The following is a 23,811-nucleotide window of genomic DNA, read 5'->3' as shown; positions in this document are numbered from 1 at the left end:
CTCGAGACGATGATGTGGATGGTGATTCATAAGCTCAAACACACATATGACTCTCTCTCTGTTTCACTCATCACTTGTGGACTTTCATTATTTCCATCCTAGATTCAATAATACCTACTTTGTTTGTGTAACATTTTTAAAATTTATTTCCAAAAAGACAGGGAGGTTGCAAATTCATAGTTTTTACATGGCATATGAAGAAACCTAGCACATACAGAGATACTGAAGGAGGCTATAGACAAGGTAAACTCGGAAGCAGTTCCTTACTTTGGTAAAGGTGCTTTCTGCGATAGGTCTCATACAAAACAGTCTAGCAACAGATGGTTGGATACTACAGATAGACAGGGGAACTATTTGTTCCATGGCACCTATCTTCAAGGAATAGTGTGACATGATAAGAAATATGTCTGTTCAACATCAAACAGAGCATCTCATACAGAAAAATGATATCAGTTTCATCTCCAAACATTGTGTGCAGAGACAACATTACACATAGGACATGTTTAGACCTGGGCCCACTTTCCCAAAGATGAACCTAGTTACAAAATTAAGATCATCCTGACCCATTGTAGCTAATAGGTCCTGGTTTAAAAGACTGCAAGATGGGAAAACCTCACCTAACTGTACTCTATCAAAAATTGAAAAAAGATAAATGGACTTTCCTTTTATTTTCTACCTTAACAGAAAAAGGGTTATACAATTTGTGTCTCATTCACCCACCCATTTACGCTTGATGGTGGTGGAGTCTCCCTGCACAGCAATGACCCAGTCATTAGGTCCAATTCTGAGGTTCAGTATGTGCCACGAATTGAACCACCAACCATGCAATCAATAGACAACCCTCTTTAGTCTTGCTCCGAAGTATCAGTTCCAAAAAAATCCTGTTTGTACTTTCTGTAGAACATAATGTACAATAAGCTATAGGAGTACAGGATATACTCAGTATTTTATACTCTGGATGTGGAAGTGAAGGTAAAAAAAGCCACAACTTGAATTAGTATGGCTTTCATCAAGTCTCATTATTGTTTGTCAGCACTTTTTTGTGATCATATATTGGTCTCTAAATGAAAACAGAAGGCAATCTTTCACTCTTCATCCAAGCTTACAGTTTTGCATGAAAAGTGAGTGTTTTTATATTTACTTGTACTTTAATATGCACCCTTTGGATCAGCCACAACATTAAAACCACCTGACTAATGTTGTGTAGGTCCTCTTGCACCACTAAAACAACTCTGACCTGCTGGGACATTGACTCCACAGACCTCTGAAGCTGTCCCGTGGTATCAGGCACCAAGACGTCAGCAGCAAATGCTTTATGTCCTTGAAGTTGCGAGATAGGGCCTCCATCGATCAGATGTTGTTTTTTTTTTCTATCATATCCACAGATGCTTGATCAGATTGAGATGTGGGGAATTTAGAAGCCTGGTCAGCACCTTGAACACCGTCATGTTTCTCAAACCTTTCCTAAACCATTTTTGCAGTATCTCAGAACATTATGCTGCCTTATGGTCTATTCCACCGTTCTATCGTTAAGTTTTCAGCAGCTTTTGTTACAGTAGCTCTTCTGTGGGATCAGACCACAGAGGCAGCCTTGACTCAACACATCAGTTTATCGGTTGCCCTTTCTTGGACAGCTGTTGGTAACCACTTCATACTAGGGACACGCCACAAGACCTGCCGTTTTGGAGAAGCTCTGACCCAGTCATTTAGTTATCATATTTGTGAAAGTCACTCAAATCCTCACTTTTTCCTTCTTCCAACACATGAACATGAAGAACTGGTTGTTCACTTTCTGCACAATATATCCCACTCCTGGACAGGTGCCAGAATATTCAATGCTATTCACTTTACTAGTCGGTTTTAATGTTGTGGCTGAGTAGTGCTACTTAAGGACTGCAGTATATTAGGGTTGTTTTAACAAGCCAAATTACATCCAGGAGTCACCTGAATTTTGTTTTCACAGAGTTTGAACAAAACTGAGCAACCCACATCGAGGGATACAACATCCAAGAGGCTATGAGCAGTCACCAGGTCAGCTTGGAAGGTACAGGTGAACAAAACTAACTTCTTCTAAACCCTTTTTAAAACCAAAATTCCTTGCTTTGGAAGTTCAATTTCTATGTGTTAAACCAGGACTTACTGATTTGAGGAAGTGGAAGCAAACAAACCGAACACAGCACTGACATGTTATTAACTTTAAAGTTGATATCCCACCATCATTTTTGGATTTTGATTGCTTTTCTACTGTTTGTATTTTGTCCTTAGGGTCCACTGTATATTGATCATTTAGTTAGATCTGTGTTTACAGGAACCTGATTAAAGTAAGGCCAAAAGTTCTTCTCCCTCTAATCTACACTAACGACTGCTGGAACAATTGATGATTTCAATGCTAAATGCTCCACAGTGTTTGCCTGCTAGTTGCTAATTTTGTTTGTTTGCAGTTTGGTGCTGGACTGGTGGTTATGCTGGATTTGTAGAACATTTCACCGAAAACAGCTACTGACACTGAGAGCAGTGAGAGTTAAACGACACAGTAAAGCTGAAATATTCTGTAAACTCTCTGTCAAGATGAGAGAAACTTCAGATAATATTCTCTGGATTTGCCACTATATGATCGACTTCTCATACATAGTCAATTGATGAATTGTTAGAAAAATATTGATGGAGGCAACTTTAAGTAAACAACATACAAACTAAGTCAGCATTAGAGCGTCTGGGATGTTTGTTGATGCTGCTCCGTTAGCAGTTTCTCTCTGGGCTCAATACACAGAGATAACACTGATATCAAATTTTCATCTAACTGAGAGTTAGACAGCAAACAACCACATTCCTCATAACTTCACCCTGTTCCTTTAAATCACACAAACAGAAGAGAAATACAGGCGATGAAGCAAAATACATCTATCAAGCTGACTCCAATCGTACGGCAGCTTTGGATTAATTATAATCACAGCATTAGTGTCACTTTCTTCATATGTTGTGAGGCTTTGTGACAGTTTTAATAGCAATGTGTTGAGATGCAAAAAAATATCATCTCAAAGAAATGACCAATTCTATACTGCAATTTCAGCACCAAGTGGTTGACTATATAGTGTACCTTTAGAGTCCAGCATATTGTTGTTTTTAGTATTTTACATTAAAGCATTGTTTATCATATGGCTTCAATACAAATGGTCTATGCATACTGTATATATTAAAACATTTATCAAAATCCTTCAAGAGATTACAAACCTGGGTGGTTTGAAAAAATATCTGTATGTCAAAATAGCCACCAAAGTGTGATCCTACTGTCATCTTTGGCTAACAGCTACTCTGTGTTGATTTTTACAGCACTGGTTTTACGTTTTTGACATTTAGACATTTAGTCAGGCTGCAAAATGAAGTACGTGATGTAACAAGAGCTTTTGTATTCAGCCTGCATGCTGCAACTACACCACCTCTACATAGTTGGCTGGGTAAAGTCCCTCCCACCCGCCATCCTTCATCCCCCGACACCAGCCCTGGTCATCCTCATCCTCGATCTTCAAAAACTCCTCACCTGCAGGAAAAAAAAGAGCCATTGCATTCTTGTAATTCTTGTAATTAAAACTTAAAGCATGTCTTTGAAAAAAAAAAAAAAAAGGTTGCAACCAAAAGTCATTTCCTTAATTAAACTGCCAGTTATTTCCCTGATTAATCCATTTCTTGTTTGGCTTGATACAGTGCCCAAGTTAGCATCTTCTAATTACTTGTTTTGTCCGATCAGCAGGGCACGGAGAGACAACATCACAAAGATTTCTATCATAAAGAACTAGAAAAGCAAAATTTATTATATATTAATGTTAATGAATTATCAAAATAGTTGCTAATTACTGAAATTAATCTTTTAATCTCAAAAGAATGACAATTTAAATATACATAGACAGTATGACTATTAGGTTTTTGCATACAATAATAATTGTAACTTTGCACACTGTTTCCATGCACCGTTACATGGAGCAATCAAGATTTATAGTTATATTTTGTGTTTACCTGCTTTAAAGGAGAGCTCATCTGTCTCCTGCCCAGCATAATCATACAAAGCTCTTACTCTAACTCCTCCAATCATAACACTAGAGGACAAAGAAGAGAACAGATAAATAGACAGATGGATGTTTTATCAGATTTACAGCTACACAACATCAAATTAAAAGCTGCGTAGTTTGCGTTAACAGTTCCCTTTGGACTAAATCTACTCACCCCCTCTCTATTGTTCCTTTCTTTTCCACTTCTTTCTTTCCTTTTTTGGTTTTCTTTTCAGGTGTCCACTCCTTAAAGCAATTGGAATAAAACAAATGTTCCTCACTTCGCATGAATAAACAACAGATTTTAGCTTCACATCAATCATAATGACAGAAACTGTGGACAAAAACATAAATACCTGGAAGTGTGGCCAATCAGTGGGCATGCCAGGCCCGTGGGTGTTTTTCCACCAGCGAAGGTCCTCTTGATCATCGATGGCCATCAGTGTGTTGTGGAGCTCATTGTACACGGCCCTCACACTAAATAACAAGTGGTGAATAAATAAGAGAACCCAGGATTAGATTTTAATCGGCTTGCTGTCACTCATATCCAAGGTGGTTATTTCACTTTCCTAAATGATCACTAAAAGTAGTTAAATCTCTTCTAATGTTGTCATTTGTGAAACATTTAACTTCCAACAAGATTTTTGTCTTCAATGTAGATGTTTGTGTCTAAATTGTCTTATTTTTTATATTAATATATAAGAGCAGTCAGTCGTAGACAGAAAAAATGTTTGTTGACAGTTGTGCTCATCAGGCTTCATAATGAGTTGTGATATAAAAAACACAATGAGAAAGAACATACTTTGCATATTTTATGTGACATCTGGATTCTGAACAGCATGGTTTTCTCTGATGCTTATTCTGTAATAAAAGTTTATTCTCACTTCTAATTGGCAAATAATCTACTTGCACCGCCATCCAGTGCGTTTTACGTAAAGCGTTACCCCAAAATTAAGCAGATTAATAGACTATATAATTTCCCTCATCTACTCCATATCCCCCTGTGGCTCCAGCAGATTTTATAAAGTAATTAAGTTGGCCTCTTAGCTATTATTTCCTTTATTAGAGCAGAAGTGAGTCACTGAGAAAGACTCATGTGCTCTAATATGTAGTGGAACGGCTTTTAATTAGGGGCAAATTAAGTCAAATCATTGATTTTAGCATGCTTAGCTCTAAACGCACAAGCTCGAGAGATCACTGATAACAGGAATCTGTTGTACCTGTTTAATGACATACATTGATCTTTATCTAATCAGCAGGGACAGCAACAACCAGCACACATACAAAGCACTCAGGTTCACCTCTCATTGTTGGTAATGTCCAGGTGTTTGTGGATGGAGAGGAAGGCTTGTTTGAGAAATACAATCCTCTTGCGCTCCTCGTCCTGTGATTGGTCAAAGATGGACTCCATTTCCTCCATGTAGCGTGGAGCGTAGCGGTTCACCTCCTCCAGGACCTTCTCGTAGCGGGTGCGAACCTATGGGAGTTTCAATTCAGAAGAACAGATAGATGTGAGAAATTTATCTGAATTTAAAAAAAAAGTGGAAGAAAATCATTTTCAAGGTTCTTTTTTTATAATGCAAAGGCTGTGACAACAAATCCGAATTAAATATCCCCCTCAAACCATTTTTCTGAACTGGAAAGTAGATTAAAATTATGACCATAAGGAAAACCATCCTCTAAAAATTTAAAACTCCTTCAGAGACCAAAATAAGAATTTCACCGTGAAACTACCTCATTTACCAAACAAAGCCATTTCAGAATAATTTAGCCACGTTCAGGCAAGACGTTACCTAAAGTAAAATCCCAAAACACATTACAAGTTGAATGAAATTCTAAACAAATAATAGCACTTCCCCGCCTGTGATTGATGCAGTCTCTCATAATTGTTAAGCAATAGGTAATATGACCTGATGCCACATGTAGCTTATACCTCCCTCAGGCAGTAATGAAGTTAAAGGTGTGCCATGAGCTTTAATTGTCATTAAAGTTGGTGCCACCGTCTGTAGCATGAAACACACAACAGGAAATGTCTTGTCACAAGCATGTGCGTACATACAAGAGATCAGGATTTTTCTAGCATAGAGGAATTTTTAACCCAAACAGGTTTTAGCCAACACCAAAATTTAAAAAAAGGAAGAGGAAGAATATAAAAATAAAATTAATAAATTTTTTCTAATCTTTATTGTCTCTCTTCTTAGATTAATGTAAAATTGTTACCTTTTTTCATATAAAGTAGTTTACTCTTATTTAGTCTATTACATAATTCTGAAATGCAGTCAAGTAAAAGTATAAATTTACGAATGCAAGTGTAGTGCCAGGGTCAAATGACAAAAAGGAACTGAAATAGATTTAAAACTAAATCAAACCAACACCAAAACAGAGGTACAGAAGAAGAAAAATAAAAAATAAACAAATCTTGTTCACACTTCTCTTATGCATATATACATTACACACAGCAATTAACAGAAATTTGATATTCAGGGTTTCTCCTAAATAGAGGAATTTTCGTGCCCACCAGAAAGATTTTAGTCAGCACCAAATCACAAGAATTGATTTTAAGTTTTGTTAATTGGGGTTTCAATTGCTCAAGCATAATAGACATTTTAGTTTATCAAATGGTCAACATCAAAAGGAAACGACTTAGACTTCTGTGAAATGCAGTAACACACTCTCTGCATGATGCTTTTCATGAGTAGTCATCTGCAAAAGCCCATTCTGGCCCAGAAAAAAAACAAAGATTGGAAAAAAAAAAAAAAATAAAAAATAAAAAATATATATATATATATATATATATATATATATATATATATATATATATATATATGTATATATATATTTATCAATAACTCAGTCGTTGGTGCTACCACTGGTCAGAAACCTTAAAGCAAACCTTTAACCCAAAATTTCAAGTTTTGAATTGATGGAACTGTTTGCACAGACAGAAGCAGATCTAAAATCCCTGCTGAAAACCAGATAATAACCACAGATTTTTGTGTAGGGCACCTTCTCGGCCTCTTGCTGAGCCACCTCTCTCTCCTCCTGGATCTTCTTCTGTTTGTCGATGGCGACATCCGGGTTTCCCTGAGCGTGGGCCTCCCTCTCCCTGGCTGCCTGCTCCTTACGGCTCACCTTATGGTACGCCCTTCTGGCTTTATCCAGCTGTGGACAAACCAAAGCATACTTTTACTGTCTACAGTCCATATACAGCAGTGAATATAGTAGGAAAAAGGCCCAGGTAGAAATACTGTCACTGACAACGTTACAATCCACTTAAAAGCACTTAAGCTAAGATGCACCTGACTTTGAAAAGCACTGACTCCCAGAATAAACTCATTCCTAAATAGCAGTACATTAGGACTCTGTTTTCTAAATATAGACCTTGAATTGGGGCCATTTACTTAATGAGCACCCATTTGTGATGCTGCAGTCACTTCTATTATGTATGAAAAATTGATTCCCTGAAGGGCTTGTGTGTATTTTTGATGCAAATAGGTAATTTTGCTTTTGATGGATGTTCCTGGCCTCTCTCAGATCACAATAAAGCACAGATTCAAGTGGCTCGTCACTTCTGAGCTCATAGGAAGAGTCTTGAGAACTGACTTTGCGGCTTAAAGGTCTCTGTTGAGGTCACTGAAATTCTGGACTGGATGGGAAAATGTGAGTTGGGAATGTGACAGAAAAATGCTCCCAAAAACAAACATCAATAGAAGGCTATAGCTGTACTGGGTAGATGTGGGGAACTGAATTAATGTGAACAGAAAATTGTGGGAAAGGGCAGTAATAAGGACCTGCCTCAATATGGTCTGGAATGGGGTTTAGTACCAAATTTTGGATGCCATCCAGTTTATTCTCACTAAATCAAAGAAACATCTGAGATCAAAAAGAAAGATCAAAAGATCTCCATGCGCTAAAGCATGAGTGCACACAAACTGACAAAAACAAACCAAAATTATTGCAATGAAATCTCACATTTTTACTCTTTTTATCTCTGCAGCTTAGTGAGCACTATCACTGAGACCAATTCTGAGATTTAATAGTAAGCTACAAAGACTTACACACATAAAGAGACAAGGCTCCTAACTGTATTTAAAAGGGTTCTAAGAATGATTACCATAATTTCTAGTGTGCACACATAAGGTGGTGCTCATTTTGAGGCTAGTAGGATTTGTAGGAGACAACTTTATTTCAGCAAGTAATGAATGTTATTTAAATCTTGTAGTGTATTTATTTAGCATCTCAGCTGAGTGCTTTTAAACACAAAATTCAAGGATCACTGTAGAGAAATCACTAAACTGGAAACCGAACAAAGAAGACTAATAAAACAGTATGGTTAAAAGAATAGCTGCATAAAATGGTGTGTTAAGTAGCAGCTGCAGCTGGTAGAGCATATATACTGTGTGTATTATATTTGCACTACAAACAGTCAGAAAAAACAGTGCTTAAATGTCTGCTTCAGCAGATAATCCCACATTAAAAGCCAGAATAAGTGACTAATCCAATATGATTTTTGTCCAATTCAGTGAACATGTCCTCACGGTCCACTAACTGTCCGTTCTGTGTGTGCACTAAATAGGAATCCAGTGTTTGTACACAGGCCCTGGCTCTATAAATGAGAAACAAACAAGGTGGCTTGCATTGAGCCACACAACGCTATTTCAGTGGGTCCTGTGCACGTTGCACCTCGTGCACGTGCACAGGACAGGCTGCAAAAGAGGGTGAAGGGAGAAGAGAGAAATGGGTCAGTGGGAGCGAGACGGACGTTAAATTTGGCACATGCTAACTATTTAAATATGCTAACTAGCTAAATGTCAGCAATCTTTCTCCAGGATTGCAGACTCATTCAATTATGCCATTAATATTTACAGTATACACTAGACTGACTTAAAGTGGCATTTTGTGTCTTTGAATGTGGCCAAGTCCATCAGAGTGCAGCTTTGAAGTGATATTATAAAGTGATGAGAAACAACACAGAAACTGGCCTTTGAATCTGACCTTTTTAAGTCTCTTGGCCCACGGCTTCTGAGCACGTGCGAACCCTGTATCAATGTCCTGGGACTCCTTGAAGCCTCCAAATAGCTTCTTGTGGAAGGTGTCCTTCTGCCAGGTCCTGACTCGGTCTCCATCCTCCGACACCAGGGAGCGGCAGATGGAGGCGTGTAGGGAGGCCAGCCGGTCAGCTGAAGACAGGAAGCACTGCCAGGCCTTCAGAAGAGATCCATACAGAGGACCTGAGGAAGGAGGAGGAGGAGGATCACACAGTCTTAATATTCCCTTTGTGTTTGGCAAGTCCTTCAGATGACCAACTATTATAAGTAGATTAGGTGATGATACTGTACATGTTCATCGTTGGGGCAGGAGTTACTGTACTTACTGGAGTCCACCACTGGCTTCCACTTGTTGCTCCACTCGCTGAGCTGCTGGGCGTACTGCCTCTCCACGCGAGCTCTCTCCTGGAAACACGCCACCATGTCATTACAGGCCTGGAAAGCATCTTCTGTTCGCTTCACAGTGCGCTGATAGTTCCCAGGCTGCCATGACACAAAGAGAGAGGAAGACCTGCTGTTAATGTGATAAACAGAGTGGGGAAAGGAGGTCAAGTGGACTTAATGCTTTAACCCCAAAACTTTAGGCTTGAAAAAATGTCAAAAGCAGTTGACATTTTTTCCAGTATCCAGTTCAGTCTTTTGGTTTCTCTCTTTTTTTTTCAATTCACCATTTCAGTGCCAGAGAATACAGAATAATACATCTGTTCACAGTTTATTCCTGGCAGAGTGGAAACAGCATGTGGACCATAAACTGAATTAGAGAAGCTAATTTAGAGACTCAACGTGAACAGTAAAGCTTTTCATGCCAACATAACTCTTCTGTTTATTCTTCTTCCTTCTACCAAGCCTACTGAATATAGTGAAATCATTTTGCAAGTACTGTTAGTATGAATAGTACTTCCACTAATAGAGTAACTGATATATTTAAAGTACTACTGCTAATTCAACTGTTTCTCCTGTCCTGTCATTTTGGTACCACTGTTAGTATAAAGTATGTATCAATGGTACTTTGACTTATTATAGATGAGAAGATACAATACAAGAACAACAGTCACTTAATTTTCTAATATTTTCACAATAATATTTTTTAAATAATAATTTTCAAAACAATTTACAGTTATTTTCCCTGTTTTGCTGTTTTGTTAAAATATAGAAAAAAGTGTTAATTCACATGTTTACTGTATAACAAACAGACCAAAACTGTAAATAGAGTACACATCAAAAATGTTTTTGTTTTATTTAGAAAAAAATAATCATTTCTTTTACGGCATTTACCAGAAAATTACACTGTTTCACTGTATTTGATTATATTTGGTATTTGCTGTTATTTTCACCTTTTTTTTTAGCATTATAGTGTTATACCATTTTTAAAAAAATATTTCTTCAAGCAATGTTGCTGCTATATTTTCTTTTTTTTAACTGAATTTTTCATATATATATGTGTGTGTGTGTGTGTGTGTATATATTTGTATGGTTATAGCTTACTGACAGTGCAGGTCTTACATTTTTTTGTGGGTTCTCTTTGGGCTGGTTGTGACCAACTTCACTGTGGGGTTTGTGGTAGTACTTTATCAATGAGCATAACAGAAAATCTTGTGTTTTACAGGGATTTACTGTAATATGTGGATATGTGTAAGGTTTAATGTTATGTTGTTACTGACAGTCATGTGACAATCTATCTCAAGTGATGTTCTGAAGTCACGCAAAAATAATGTAGAGAGTACAGTAACAAACTGCTTTCTACCATGATTAAATAAGTGAAGTAATGCATTATGACTTAAAAAGGTCAGCGATCAATATGTAAAACATTACTTTTTATGAGGAATGACCAGAATACTGACAATATTAACTCTGTGAATCACTCTATAGCTGCTTTTCTAGTAGGTAAACTTTGTTTACAATATGTAGCACTACAATATAATACAAAGAGGAAAAACATAAACCCAATATATAGACACATTCAACACTAACAATATAAGTTTGTTATTTTGTGCCAAATGCAAAAGGAGATACGTTTGAGTGACTGTAGATAAATTTGCTTTAAATTTGCATTGATAAAAATCGTCTGTGATTTTGAAGGAAATAGTTGTAAAGTTCATTAACAGTGATGCCACAATCACCTCTGAGCTACAGTACTGAAACTAACACTGCTGAAACCACATTTAGTGTCTCTCACTCGCCCATTCACACAACTGTTGCAGTTAGTTGTTGGCCAGCAGTCAGGAGCAATTTGTGGTTCAGTGTCTTGCTCAAGGGCACTTCAGTACCTGGACAGGAGGCCAGTAATGGACCTACAGTCCCTTTATTGAGTGTACATGCCACTGCTCTGCTGCTTCTTTAACCACGACTACGACTAAATTAGCACAACCACTAATACTCAACTCAAAGCCTGTATTTCATGACTGTACATGGCAAATTGAATGAGAGAGAAACCACTCTGCTGTCTGTTGACTGAACATGAAGCTGCAGCTGTAAACACTTAACCTGGCTCTGCTCAAACGTAACAGAATCCACCTAGCAGCACCTCTAAAGCTCACTAATTAACACTTACATCTCATCTGTTTAATCCATACAAAGATCAAAGTGTAAAACGATAATTTGTTTTCATGGGTATGTGCCAGAAGATTTCTTGACCAGTAACTTTCTGGATGTTGCCTGGCAACAGTTCCACTCTTTGTGTTCTAGTAAGCTAAGCTAGCCAGCAACTGGCTCCAGCTGCATATTTACCTCACATATAGGAGAGCGGTGTCAGTGTTTTCATGTAATTCTGCAAGAAAAAAATATAAAACTGTGTTTCTCAAAATGTCAGTGTGCTACTGAGGGCACAATCTTCCTTCAGCAGTCAGGCTTTTTAACATGACCATAACATAACACTGCTACTCAAGTGCAATAACATAATGTAACACTAGTTTTCTCTCTATTATACAAGTGTAATAATTAGTTGTCTTCCTAACGTTTATGTGCAGTTGTCCTACAGTTATCCATTGTGCCGTATCTGTACATGTGAGTAATGTATATTGTCTATTATTATTATCTTGTTCATCTTTTGTATTTCTTGTCTTGTTTTTCTTTAATATGCTTCATTTTTATCTAGCTGATATTATGTGAATTTCCCCAGTGAAGGATTAATAACGTTTGTCTTATCTTTGTCCTATCTATCTTATTTCTTTGCAACATTTTGGTGCGACAGTAAGTCCTGACAGTGAGCCATGCAGGTGTCCATCCTGTAAATCTTCTGTTAGTGCTACTGATTGTCCCAGCATTCCTCCTCCTACTTAAGAACGACCACATCTCCATCATTACACAGTTAATAATGGCCCATATGCCTTCCACAGCTGTGGCACTGCACTGCTACAGTCGTCTGAGGTCAGCCTCCACGTGCCACCAGTGACATTTTACTGGCATTAGGTTTCCTGTGGTAAACTGTGATGCGGGGTGTGGTCGGTGGACACAAGGATGAGGCTTCGCTGTACAAATCAGAGTGAGGACAAGAGGACAGCAGAGTGGAAGAACATATCTGAAGCAAGTGTGTTGTTGGTGGATGTGGAATTTGGAAATCTGTGCGATTTTCCTGGCAGCTGCCATCACCTCCTGCTCACTCCTACTCTCTTTTTCACTTTGTGTCAGGCTCTATCTGATCCTCACTGACACATTTAGACAGCTGCTAGAAAGGTTATGGACACCGTTTATGTTTTCATGTTGTGTTAAATAGTTTGAGGCAATGCGCCTTATATAAATACGACAAAGACACGAAACAGACATGAGGACAGTCTCAGAGCTCAGGCTTTCACTTGCAGAACACAGCATTAACCAGTAACATCAATAATGCAGCTCCTGTTACTGGTGTTGTGCATGTTGGCTCATTGACACGGCTTACTGGGAGAGCTCTTAATAGGGAGCCTATCAGACGGCATATTGTATTTCAGTCATATAACTAAAGCTAACACTGTCTGCATGCTTTTCATGTGCACTATATACAGGAGACAGCGCACAGCTTTTCTCAGTTTCTTGATGTTTTTGATATTGCAAGCGACAGTGCTCTTACTTTTTTATTTTGCGTGGCAAGTTTCCTGTAAGACGATCCAGTAACAGCTGTTCACTCTCATATGTGAGCAGACCTTTCCTTCAACAGTGACTTGTGTTTGCGAGAGTATTCAAAGACCTAAATCTTTTGTTTTTTATGACTAATTGACAAAGACCCTAGTGTGACTCTTAATTAGTGGCTAATTAAATGCATTCATATCAGGTCAAGCAGTGTAAAAGTAAACATATTGGTGTTTCTGGGTGCAAATGCAAAACAAATATGCAGATGTTTTTTGCTGCATAGATTAATCGATATGTGGGTCTTCTCTTGCATTTCTAAATTTTAGCAACCAGTGTTTCTGCTTACTTGTAAATAAATTGTTTATAGATCAAGTGTTTGTCATGTGAATAGTTTTTCCATTCTTCCAAACTTTTAAAGAAATGTTTTTGCTTCAATTTTCAGGCTTCAGGTGTCGCTTGGCAGTCATATAATTTCAAGTGGTTAGAAGTTAGCGTACAGGAGTATGAAAATGTGCACTCAGGCTGTAAAAGTGATTTATTGTTACACTAACAGCCCCTCAGAAAAAGCAATCACAGCACTCAGTGTGCGCTTAATGAAACACTATTTTTGAGTGCTTCAATCAGAATCAGTTGGGGTCCTTCACACCAGCAACCTCCTTGTTTCTTCCTCTCTCCTTCTTCCTTTCTTTCTTTCTGCCTCTGTTGTGGTTTGCACTGACTCTCCGCACTCGTCTGCGAATTAAGCAGAAACAGCTGAGGAATCCAGTTTGAGGCCAGCGGCAGCGCTGCACAGACCCAGTTAGCCAATCTCTGAGGCTGATACAAATCCTCTACTAGAAAATCTGTCCAAGCAACAAAACGTAGTATCAAAGAAAATGGCTACGGATGTCTGCTGAAAAATCACGTCTCACATACATAACCGATCATATTCAGACTGTGAGTAATGGATGTCAGTGGACTGAAAGAGTTCTGGGAAGTAGAAAGTCTTTTATCTCTTCTCAAACCATTAAACACTCAGGAGGAGTGAGCTGGTGACCAGTTTTCTGTGTGATACTGGTGGGTGATCCCGTTTTAACTGTGGGTGATTGGATGATATTATGACAGCTGGATATACACCAGCTTTTGTGTTACGTTGTTACTGATGTACATTGCTTTATGTCAGCTTGTGTGTGGGTGTGTTAGCATTCATTATTGCATATTTGTATTTGCATATTGTGTTTAATGTATTTACATTTTGTATTTTAATTGGTTAAGGGACAAATGTTCTCATTAGAGCACAGTTGAAGTTCAAGTATTATGAGTTACTAGTAGTCAGTAGTACCAATGGTAGTAGGAGAGTACAAGTGGCTGTACAAACAGTAACAGCAGTAGTTAAAAAGTAAGTGGTGGACGTGGCATTACATGTATTATATAAAAAAAAAACAGTATGCCAGATTTATGCCACTCCAAAAAGCTTTTAATGCTAAACATACTGATTTGATGAGGCACAGTACAGCACTAAATAACAGATTAAGAGAATGCCTGTCAGAAATGTTTGTCTTTTAAAAGGTTTATTAATCCAGTCTAATATTACTGAGTCTGGTGTAGAATAAAAACACTGTAATCTTATGCCTTGTTTTTTTTTTTTTTAAAAAAAAAAAGCATAAAGATGTGTTCCAGGTACCTGTCTGAGGATGCAATGACTCACCTTAGAGTTTGTGTCTGTGATCATAGAATGTCCCCATATAACAGATAAATCTTTAAAAGCATATACAGTGCCAGCTCTATGAGTACATAGGGCAGTAAAACTGTAATCGGAGGGTTTGTTTTGTGTCTGAAGCAGCATGAGTGACCAGTTCATGGATAAACCCTGCAGGAATCATCATAACTGCAGACCTGTTACAGCCTCTGTGAGTTTGCAAATACAGAAACAGTAGAGCTTAGGTTTGCAGTATAATGACAGACAGCCCTTGAGCATGGCGGCAGGATGACACAGACAGGAACTGGCCTGGAAACACATCCAACACAACAGGAGGCTTCCAAAATTACAGAGTGGGGGGAGAGATGAAAGTGGGGCAGCCCATCGAGGCCAACAGGAGACAAAGCCAGCATTAAAGCGGCAGCACACTCAAATTAGACAGTCAGCCACCGTCAATGCTGGTAGTGTTTACAGCTTTAAAACGTGGAGGCAAAACGGGGCCTGTGCCTTGTAAACAGAGTGCACACTAGTTTACAAAATACAATGGTGGGAAGATTGTTACTGGAGGAGATGAAGGCTCACGTACAAATAAAGTGGAATAAAACTTTGAACCGGAGCTCCTGCTGACAGGACATGTCATACGCTGTGTAGACGCTTCTAAGCTTTACTGACCGATAACACTACAGTAATTTGTGAAAACTGTCATGTGCACGTTGCTACACTATTTATTTACTCTATCATGCTATGTATGACTGTCTTTATCGCTTTTGTTTGTTCTCTCCAGATCAGCGCAAGAAAGCTGTAGGGTCTTGGACTGACTGTCCTGCAAAGAAATGCTGCAAAGGGTCTGAGCTTCCACCCAGTTTTCCACTTAACAGTATGTATTTGTCAGTTGTCATTACTTCTGTCATTTCTGATCCTCAACAGTCTTTCAGTTTTGTGATGCACTTTTAGGTGAGGAGGGTAAAAAAGTAATATTTCAGCAGCCGGGGTGCCAAAAAAATACTGGAAATTAGTTGGAAATAACATACAGTATTTTTTCCATAATTAAAAAAAACATTTTCTAGCCTTAATTTCACATGAGATCATGTGCACTTCTTTGCATTTTAATGTTTAATGAAGAATATTTTCATGTGTCAAAACAGTAAAATTACATTTCATATAGATATATCTGATAAATCACAGATACTTTTAGATGTTATATACCAATTAAAACACATTCATTCAACAATTTTATACAAGATATCACTCATTTATTAAATCTGTATGAAACTACACAACTAATACTTCTTTTCTGTTAAATGATGTATTTTGACACTTTGAATATGCTTAATCACTTTGTTGTAAGTGTAATGATATCAGAGGATTGATGCCACCTCCACCTGTCAGTTTAAATCTACAGCCTGTTAGTTTAGTCTTGTACAAAGACTGGAAATGTGGGGAAACCGTTTGCCTGGCTCTGTCCACTTCTCGTGCTGAAAAAGTGAGGCCTTGTTGTCAGTAGAGACTCCAGGAAATCACTGCACCTGCTCAAGAAGCAGTCTGGGACGTAACTCCACGTACAACTACAGACTTTTGCTTTTGTTCGGATGCATTAGTGAGATTTAGAGACGCTGGTAGATGCATTTCATTTCCTTTAGACAGAGCCAGACTAGCTGTTTGCAAGAAAGCACATGAGAATATCCAGAGTATTTTCATAAACTGCTCCTTTAGGCCACAGAAAAAAGTATCAAAGTTTCATTTATTTAACACTGCAGCAGACAGCACAAATGAAAACATCAAGCTGTAGTATTGTAGTTCAACAATGATCTGGCAGACAGCAGTGAAAATGGAAAAAACTTGTCCTGGATCCCTCAGAGACATGACCCCCAGGGCTTTACAATCCACTTTGTCGAGCAAACGCACACAATCAAGTACCTAATTAGCTGAACACTTTCACAAAAAGCCTCTCTGACATCCAGACGAGGCTGTCCAGAGAGCACAATGGTTCACATTAAAAAATGAAAGCACAGCCTTGTTTACAAAGATACGCAGGCCTGAACGACAAAACTGTTTGCTGTGTTTTGACTAGAAGATCATTCAGACTTGAGATACTGAGGGAAACGCTATCTTGCATGACTCATGACAGACGCACAGAGCCTCACAAACACACACATGGGGTTCACATACCATCCAGAAGCTGCGATTGTTGACATCTTCAGGGCTGTTTTCTGACGGCAGCGTTGACATCCTGTTCTGTGAGAGAGCAAAGAGAGTAAAGAGTATTTGGTTAGTTTAGTCTGTCTTTTAATCTGAACAATGACCTTTATGGAATTATCTCTTACTTGCAGGTAATGAAGACTTCGGGGGTTTTATCTGCAGTATCGGTATAGAAGTAAGTATTAAAATGCCTGATTGACCCCAGTAAAGAATTAATTCTACATGTAGTTTTTGTGTTATCTCCACACCTGTAATGTAAGTTTACAACTAACCTTTTTGTGTATCAGACCTGCCCTCATTTGAACTACCTCTTAACCCCTCTTTGAGCTGGATATTTAATTAGAAATGAAGAAAATGGATATAATACAGTGTTGCTGTATGTTTTCATACAGATTGGGTTAGTTAAGCCTGCAATTCTGCTGTTACCACATGGACATTTAAGCCATTTATCCATTAACTTATTTCTCTGTTACTGTCACCAATCTATTTACTCATTTATCAAATCCTTTTGGTCATGACTATGAAATCTGTTAACAGTTTATTTCATCTTATTATTGTCAAAAGTACAAAAAATGAAAGAAATGTCTCTCTTTACATATACATTAACAGATTTAAATGGAAACACAAAAAATTTAAACGAAATTTCAAAACAAAACATACTAGAATAATTACAGAACAAAAAAGCACTTTAATGTAAGAAACACAAAATTAAACCATGGAATTAAGTGTAAAAGTGTATTAAAAATGTGTAGAAATTAAATATCAGATCTTTTCAGTCATTAGTACTGATCAAAGATACTTTACAAGAATCATTTGTGCTACATGTTCACAGTGTTCTTGTGTTTAACAGGTTACAAAACAACTTCCATTGATTCACTATTTGGTTTTCATACAGTGCAGAATTCCAAGCGCAGAAAGTTAAATGTCTGGCTAGCACCAGTACAGTATTGATTAGGTTACATTCATGTTCTTTTCTTTTTTTGGACAACAAACTAAATCCACTTCTTAAGGATCTCTGGAGCAGATCGATCAATCAGGTGGTAAACAGGAAGGATACAGAGCATCCATAAAGGAGATGATCCACATCATCCACCTCTTCCCAACTGTTTAAAAGCTTTTCAGCTTCACTGAGCTAACAATTTCTGATTAGTTCAAACTACCTGCTTCTCTGCTCACCTGTTAGGTAGACTTAGAGCTCTTAAGCCTTGATTATATGCCTTAGCAGATGTGCACACGTACAACTACAGGCACCATAAATAGGTAGAAATTGTACTACTAGAAGCTAGTATAATTTTAGAGAACATGGAGAACTTCCTCCATAAATCTGCAGTAGATTGAGTTCTACATATTCTTTGTGTTCACACTACTGTCATACATGGTCACAAATTTTGGGCTGTTGGTCGACTTTTGCTGACTTTGGCAGATAACGAAATTAACTCTGACCTTTGCTGACTCTTGTGAGCTCGCATATGTGGACAGTACAACACTGGCCTCAGTCCAAGTTGTCTGTTCTGGTTTTACAGTGTGTACATCATGGATGAAGTAAGAGCGATTTCACTACGGTTGCAGTCGAATAACAAACAAAATATGTCCAACGTCTTTTCCTAAAACTTTTCCTTCACCTCAGTGGAAAACGTCATTAGTAAATGTAAAGGATTTTCTGTCGCGGTGCTAAAACAGTCCAACTGTTCTTACACTAGCCTGCTCAGTCATACCACAGCGGATATTGTGGATAGTGTTTTTTCCCTGGTTGTTACTGCCACAAGGAATTATGGGACGGCATTTTCTCCTTTCTTTTTGTAAAGGATGGTCCAGTTTGTTCTGTGCTACAGGAGATTTAAAAAAAATGAAGCGCTGATGAACCTTTCCTTAGAATTTAGAAAATCAGTTTTCATTATGGCTGCAATTTAGAAATGTTCAGTCATTTCACTTAGTTGGGAACCTTCCAAAACAAAAACGACTCTTAAGGAACTCTGTCCATTGTCATCTTTGTTTCTTGAAAAAGGAGACGACCCCGGTTCATTGTCTATTTTACTCTAAACGGGACCATGATTTACCAGATGAACATTGTACTGTATTGAAGGAGACTTGAAACAAGCAATTGAGGCCATGAACTCATCAGAACAATATTTAATGAGGTCACAGATCAGGTCTTTTAGTAGGGCCATTTTCTCATAGACTTCTCTACTATATGACTTTTTTTTTCCAACCAGAGGAGTCGCCCCCTGCTGGCCATTAGAAAGGATGCAGGTTTAAGGTACTTCTGCATTAGTCTTGCATATCCAAACCTATCTTAACAGTGTCATGTTAGCATTCTGCTATAGGGGAACAAGACACTCAGGGTTGTTTCTATTTCTTTAAACCAATGACAATCATGTTGGCCGACGGTAAGCCCAGAATGCAAGGTAGATAGTGTAGATGCAGTGTTTTCTGATGGATCATTTGCACACAGAAGCCAGGCAATGCCAATGAAATGGCAACTTCACTGAAAGCAAAGCAGGCTTGTTTATCTGTGTAATCAATGTTCTCAGCATGTTGCTTGGATGTTTTCGGAAGAAGAGTGGATTTTAAACATGGTGGAAGGGTGGTGTGCAGAAGAAACGGCAAACCAACATCCGTCTATATCTTAGTTTTCCCTTTCAGACTCAGAGGCCTCATCCAGCCTTTATAGACAGTCTGTGTTTCAGGTTTTAAAGCTGACTCTACTTCCCATGTACATCTTGGCAGCAACAGAAGTCACCTCTGGGGTACCCTTGGTTGGGAATCAATACTGTGCTGTGTATCTATTTGAGGCTATATGATATAAAAGCATCTGATATCCCCTCACACAAGGAGCAGTGCACACTTGGCAGGACAAACATGAAGACATACAGCAGGTGTAGCATGTCTATGACTGAATCGTATTATGGCGGCTGCTTGTGCCCATTACAGCACTGGCATGGCTTTATGAACTTGATGTGTACAGTAAATTTGAACCGGCAGTCGTACAGTAAATGGAAGCTGCTTATCACGAGCTATGACAACACCAGCAAGCATGGACACTCCTCTCCCAGCATTCCCAGCTTTGAAACACGAGCTTTCCCAAAATAAACAGGGGCTAAGGGTCAACACATCCTATCATCCACGAGCTTTCTTCCCATGCTGGTGGCCTTGTCTTTTTACTGCAAAAAGAAACAACAGCATGCACTTAAATCCTCACGTTGAGAGACACTTGAAGGAATCTGTCTGGCTCAGAGTGAATGTTACTTTAAGCTCATGTGGTTCCACTTCAAAAACAGAAACCTTTCCAGTTAAATATTGAAGCACACAGCAGTTTTGACTTCTGGTGTTTGAAACCGTGGATGCACTCAGCGCTGAACTCCACCCAGACAGAGGCTCAGTGTCTCCTCCCTGCAGCCATCTCTGCTCATGGCTCTGCACAATTAGATTCAATGATTTGCCTCCATATCCTGCTGTTCACGGGGCATCACATGCTCCACCAGCAGAATAATGTCATGCTTCTCCTCGCCTGAATCCCCCTCAGCTCGCTTCTCTCTGCGCTGAGGCCTCGTAGATTACACAACCCCAGAGATCTGCAGGAGGTCGCAAATATAATGAATCACCTCCCTTTTAACCCCTGACCTTCACTTCCCGTCCCCTCGCTGGCTGGCTTCTCCTCGGAGGGAGTTTTTAGAGTAACGAGGGGGTGGGGGAGTTCTGCTGCCCCAGCTTACTATTAAATAATGTGCTGAGATTTACCACAACCTCTTGACTTTCAGTGAGTTTTACAAGTTGCAGCCAAACAGCTTGTGTCAGCACAGACTCTATAGAAGCAAAGGAAAGATGGTAAAAACTTCAGCCTCCGTTCTAGCTCCACTGTGATCTGCCTGCATGCCTCTCACATATGGTTTCTTACTCTTTATAAGCATTAAGCTTCGCTCTGTGTGTAGGAGAAAGCCTGCTGTGCAGCTCCATGTCCACTGGAATCAATTTGTTAGCCACATCGGCCTTTTAAATATGATTTTATAGCTTTAGAATCAATTTACACATCATCTGAAGTGGTGGAATTGGCCCAGATTTTTCAAAGCCTCAAACTTAAGTCTGAAATCTTCAAATATATATATAAAAATGAAACAAATTGGAGTTAGAAAAGCCTGACTGTACTTTCCAGTTGGCTCTCTGTGCCATATTTCATATTTGTGAGACATTTCCTCTTATGTTTCTCCTTTATCACCGACCATAAATGAGCTATGAAAATCTAAAAAATGGTGAAGTATCTGTCAAGTACTTGTTTTTGTTGAGAAGATAATATATAACGTACCGCCTACAAGCTCAGATTTGTATCCACTATGAGTCCTGCAGATTTTTTATCATTTCTTGGCATGGTAGATGGGAAAATTGTTCCCCCACTTTTCTACAAGTTCGTCATTGATCCAGTAACTTGCTTTAACTCAGACTTGTGGTGTCAGAAACTACGAAAAATATGAAAAATATGAAAAATATGATTTCATTGCTTTTATAGTTAATTTTGCTAGTCAATTTAAACCACCTGTTAAAGAGTGAGATTGACCCAGATTGTGCCAAAGTCTTTCAACTTAGTCTTGAAGCGTTCAAATATACATATAAAATGAAATAAGTGGCGTTAGAAAAGCCTGACTGTACTTTCCAGGTGGCTCTCTGTGCCATGTTTTATATTTATGAGGCATTTATTCATATTCTTTACTTGCTGCCTATAAATAAGCTTTGAAAATGTGAAAAAAAAGATGAAAAATATGTGTCATGTTTGTTTTTTACTGTCTTTTATGTGCAGCAGAGAGTTTAATATATGACTTGCCGCCTACAAACACAAATCTGTTTCCACCATGAGTCCTCCAGACTTTTTAGAATTTCTCGGCACGTCAGATGAGAACATTGTTCCCCCAGTTTTCTAAAAGTTCACCATCGATCCAGTAACTTGCATCTAAAACTTCAGCTTTCAAATATGGCTTCATAACTTTTATAGTCAATTTAAACCTGCCATAAAATGGTGACATTGGCCCAGATTTTGCCAAAGCTTTATAACTATATAACCTTAAAACTTGAAATATATTCAAAACATGAAATTAACTGAAGTTAGAACACCCTGACTGTACTTTCTACTTGACTTGTGTCATTTCTGATATTTTTGAGACATTTCTTCATATTTTTGTACTTGCAGCCTTTCATAGAGCTTAAAAGACTGAAAAAAGTGCCAAAATATGTCAAATACTTAACTGTCAACTATCAATCCAGCAACTTGAATGTAAAACTTAAACTTATAAATATAATTTCCTAACTTATGTATCAAATAAACATCTAAAGGGTCCAGATTTTTGCCAAATTCTTCTATTACCTTGTCACTTCAAATATATATACGGAATGAAATGAAATGAAGCCTGACTTTGCTTTTTCTGACATTTTTTAGGTTTTCTTAGATTTTTTGTTACTTGCAGACTTTCAGAGAGCTTTAAATATTGCTAAAAATGGTAAAATATGTGTCAAGTGCTTGTTTTTTTACCATCCTGTAAGTGCAGCAGAGGCTTTAATATATGACTTACCGCCTACAAGCACAGATCTATATCCACCATGAGTCCTGCAGCCTTTTTAGAATCTCTTGGCATGTCAGATGGGAAATTTGTTCCCCTTGTTTCAAAAAATCCACTATCGATCTGATAACTTGCAGAAACTCAGACCAGCAGCGTCGAGAACTCCAACTTTACAGTTGAAAAACTAAAGCTGGCGTCCATCTGCAGCCTGCAGCCAACCAAACTCTTTCACCCCTCGATGCTGCCGAGTCTCTGGCGCTCAGACTCACTCCTCCCTCTGTCCCCGTTTCATCTGTCACACATAACTCTGCACGCATTGCGTTGAGGAAATATATAGTAACAAGTGAACAGAGAGCAGAAATAGGAGCTGCATCACTGAAATGCAGCTGCAACAAGTTCTTACCTCTGTGGAAAGTTGGGGCTACTTTGATTCGACCCCTTTTTACGTCTTCTTTTGTGTCTTCTGACTTTTTTTTTCTCTTTGTAAAGACTCTCCTGTTACTTTTTCCTCCCCGTCTAGTCCTCTTCACCTTCTCCAACTTTGATTTTCCACTCGTCCTGGACAGCGCTGCTCTGCTCTTCCCCTTTCTTTGGCCCACTGTTTGTGTCAGATGAGTTGGCTTCTTTTTTTTTTCCTCCCTCCCCCCGAAGCCTTTCTCCTCCTCTTTCAGCCTCTAAAACAGCTGCAGCAGACTTATTCTCTTGTTCGTTGTGCGTCACCACTTGTTCGTCTGTTTCTGTTTCATTCACTCGCCTCCCTCAGAGGACTATTAATGAACTATGCCACATCAGGCTGTGTTTTTTTTTTTTGTTTTGGGTGTTTCTTTGTGCATGTCTGAGGGAATCAGACATTAGCTGAGTCACCCAACCAGAGTGTGTTTCTGTATTCTGTGTGTTAATAGGCCCATTAACTGTGCTTTACTATTTTACAAAGAGGCACAAAGCAGCACGGCCAGATAACAGCAGCTTCATCCCTCTGTGCTCGTCTTTTTTTCCCCCCTTTTGACTCCCCTTCACATTCCCTGGGGATAGTTTGCTCGGCCTCCACAGCTGGAGGATACATCCGGTGGGTGTGTGTTAAAGGCAGAGTATTTTTTTTGAAGTCAAAGATCCCTACAGAAGAATAGTTCACATTCACACGTCCTGCTCCTGGTGACATAATGCCTCCTGCTATGCTGAACTTGTGAAACTTGCCAGAACATGTCATGTAAAATAAGCAGACAGCTGTGTGTTGCAGCGCTGCGACCTGCCTTTTA

General features: G+C 38.6%; 1 protein-coding gene across 4 annotated transcripts; it reads right to left on the bottom strand.

The window, feature by feature from the left end:
- Nucleotides 1–118: 118 nt before the first annotated feature.
- Nucleotides 119–23,162, bottom strand: si:ch211-51c14.1 (protein kinase C and casein kinase substrate in neurons protein 2). Of its 4 annotated transcripts, none has more exons than XM_055005358.1 (10): nucleotides 22,959–23,162; nucleotides 16,983–17,043; nucleotides 9,418–9,574; nucleotides 9,039–9,274; nucleotides 7,050–7,205; nucleotides 5,345–5,520; nucleotides 4,400–4,520; nucleotides 4,219–4,289; nucleotides 4,012–4,091; nucleotides 119–3,538 (listed from the first exon to the last, which is right to left on the bottom strand). In XM_055005358.1, the coding sequence occupies exons 2-10, from the start codon at nucleotides 17,040–17,042 to the stop codon at nucleotides 3,429–3,431; spliced, it is 1,167 nt and encodes a 388-aa protein (XP_054861333.1). In that variant the 5' UTR covers nucleotide 17,043; nucleotides 22,959–23,162; the 3' UTR covers nucleotides 119–3,428. The 4 variants fall into 4 exon arrangements, with proteins under 4 accessions (XP_054861333.1, XP_023150133.1, XP_054861332.1 ...); XM_023294365.3 differs by having other exon boundaries at nucleotides 16,983–17,048; nucleotides 22,959–23,161; XM_055005357.1 differs by lacking the exon at nucleotides 22,959–23,162 and adding an exon at nucleotides 22,568–22,827.
- Between the last annotated feature and the right edge of the window lie 649 nt (nucleotides 23,163–23,811).

The sequence above is a fragment of the Amphiprion ocellaris genome, chromosome 19, assembly GCF_022539595.1.
Source record: "Amphiprion ocellaris isolate individual 3 ecotype Okinawa chromosome 19, ASM2253959v1, whole genome shotgun sequence".
Lineage (NCBI taxonomy): Eukaryota > Metazoa > Chordata > Actinopteri > Pomacentridae > Amphiprion > Amphiprion ocellaris.
This window is presented reverse-complemented; position numbering and strand designations above follow the sequence as displayed.

What these genes read in the sequence shown, in the direction of transcription:
- si:ch211-51c14.1 (XM_055005358.1), bottom strand. Translation starts at nt 17,042, where the DNA reads ATGTCAACGCTGCCGTCAGAAAACAGCCCTGAAGATGTCAACAATCGC. An exon ending in ACAATCGCAGCTTCTGGATG is followed by an intron (nt 9,575 to 16,982) that starts GTATGTGAACCC and finishes GTGTCATGGCAG; the next exon opens with CCTGGGAACTATCAGCGCAC. An exon ending in CTCAGCAAGAGGCCGAGAAG is followed by an intron (nt 5,521 to 7,049) that starts GTGCCCTACACA and finishes AAACTCCCATAG; the next exon opens with GTTCGCACCCGCTACGAGAA.